This window comes from Dermacentor silvarum, unplaced genomic scaffold (assembly GCF_013339745.2).
Source record: "Dermacentor silvarum isolate Dsil-2018 unplaced genomic scaffold, BIME_Dsil_1.4 Seq1072, whole genome shotgun sequence".
In the NCBI taxonomy this organism is placed as follows: domain Eukaryota; kingdom Metazoa; phylum Arthropoda; class Arachnida; order Ixodida; family Ixodidae; genus Dermacentor; species Dermacentor silvarum.
Window position 1 is genome coordinate 87,516 of NW_023605530.1, and position 1,358 is coordinate 88,873.

General features: G+C 52.8%; 1 protein-coding gene across 1 annotated transcript; it reads right to left on the bottom strand.

Moving 5' to 3' along the window:
- Positions 1-396: 396 nt before the first annotated feature.
- On the bottom strand, positions 397-1,014 carry LOC119434445 (uncharacterized). Its single transcript, XM_037701596.1, has one exon. It carries the CDS (start codon positions 1,012-1,014, stop codon positions 397-399), a length of 618 nt encoding a protein of 205 aa, XP_037557524.1.
- Positions 1,015-1,358: the final 344 nt, after the last annotated feature.

Consider the following 1,358-nt stretch of genomic DNA (forward strand, 5'->3'; position numbering starts at 1 on the left):
TACACATAATTAGTCATTGCCATAATCTTATTACGTATAGATTTTACGCACTTTACAGCGACTGTTTTTAGGCCCATTTACAGCCATGCCACATCTGGTACTATTTATGTACCATTAACGGATGTTAATGGTACTATTATGTACCATTAACAAGCCATTACGATCGTCTTGGCGCTCTTTGGCCACATATCTGGCCCTTGCGCCAACAAACCACAATCACACACACACACACCACACACACACACACACATATATATATATATATATATATATATATATATATATATATATACGGGTGATTCACGGTTACCCGAATGATCGCCCTTTGCTTCGCCTACTCATCATCATTCACTTCGTGGATATGCGGTGATTTTTTTCTTCTCATGCGGGCGTGCGCTATCCGGGTTCTACGCGCCGCCCAAAGGAGGGCGTTACAGGGCCCCCCGCCTCGACTGGAAGTCGAAACCGGACGGAGGGCCGACTGTGGCACTCTAGCGCGAGGTCGGGCGGCGGTGCGAGGCTTTCTGTCGCGGTTTCCACGTAAGCCGGCTTGAGGCGGTCCAAGATGACAGTCTCTTCCTGGCCGTTCTGTAGGAAGGTGGCAGTTTTCGGGGTGCGGCGGAGGACGAGGAATGGTCCGTCGTAGGCTGGGGTTAGCGGTGGTCGGACAGCGTCTCGGCGCACGAAAACGTGTGTTGAAGTGGCCAGGTCGGGGTACACGAAGATTGTATTGCAGCGGGATGGACGGGGTGGAGTGGGTCGGAGATCTTTAACACAGTCCAGGAGGCGTTGTAGGAACTGTTGTGGCTGGGCTGATAGCTGCGTCGATGTAAAAAAGTCTCCGGGGAGACTCAGAGAACTGCCATACACGAGCTCTTCTGCTGAGCACTGTAGGTCTGCCCGGAGGACGGCTCGCAAACCCAGGAGCACAAGGGGCAAGGCGTCAACCCAGGTGGCACAATTGAGGCGGGTAGTGAGGGCGGTCTTCAGTTGTCGGTGAAGGCGTTCCACCATGCCATTGGCACAGGGGTGATGCGCAGTGGTACGGCAATGCTTGGCGCCGAGAATGCGATTAATGCAAGCAAACAGGGAGGACTTAAATTGGCGTCCACGGTCTGTTTCACGGTGCCTGGACAACCAAAGCGAGATACCCACGCAGAAATGAAAGTGTGGGAAACCGTCTCAGCAGTGATGTCATGAATGGAAACAGCCTCCTGCTATAGCGTGTGAAACGGTCGACCATGGTGAGTATATAACGGTAACCTTGAGACACGCGTAAAGGGCCCACAATGTCGAGGTGAACATAGTCGAAACGACGGCCGGGTGGAAGGAAGGCTTGGGGAGGCGTCTTGGTACGA

Bases quoted from the DNA above. Each gene is read 5' to 3' on its own strand.
- LOC119434445 (XM_037701596.1), bottom strand. From the start codon at position 1,014: ATGGTGGAACGCCTTCACCGACAACTGAAGACCGCCCTCACTACCCGC.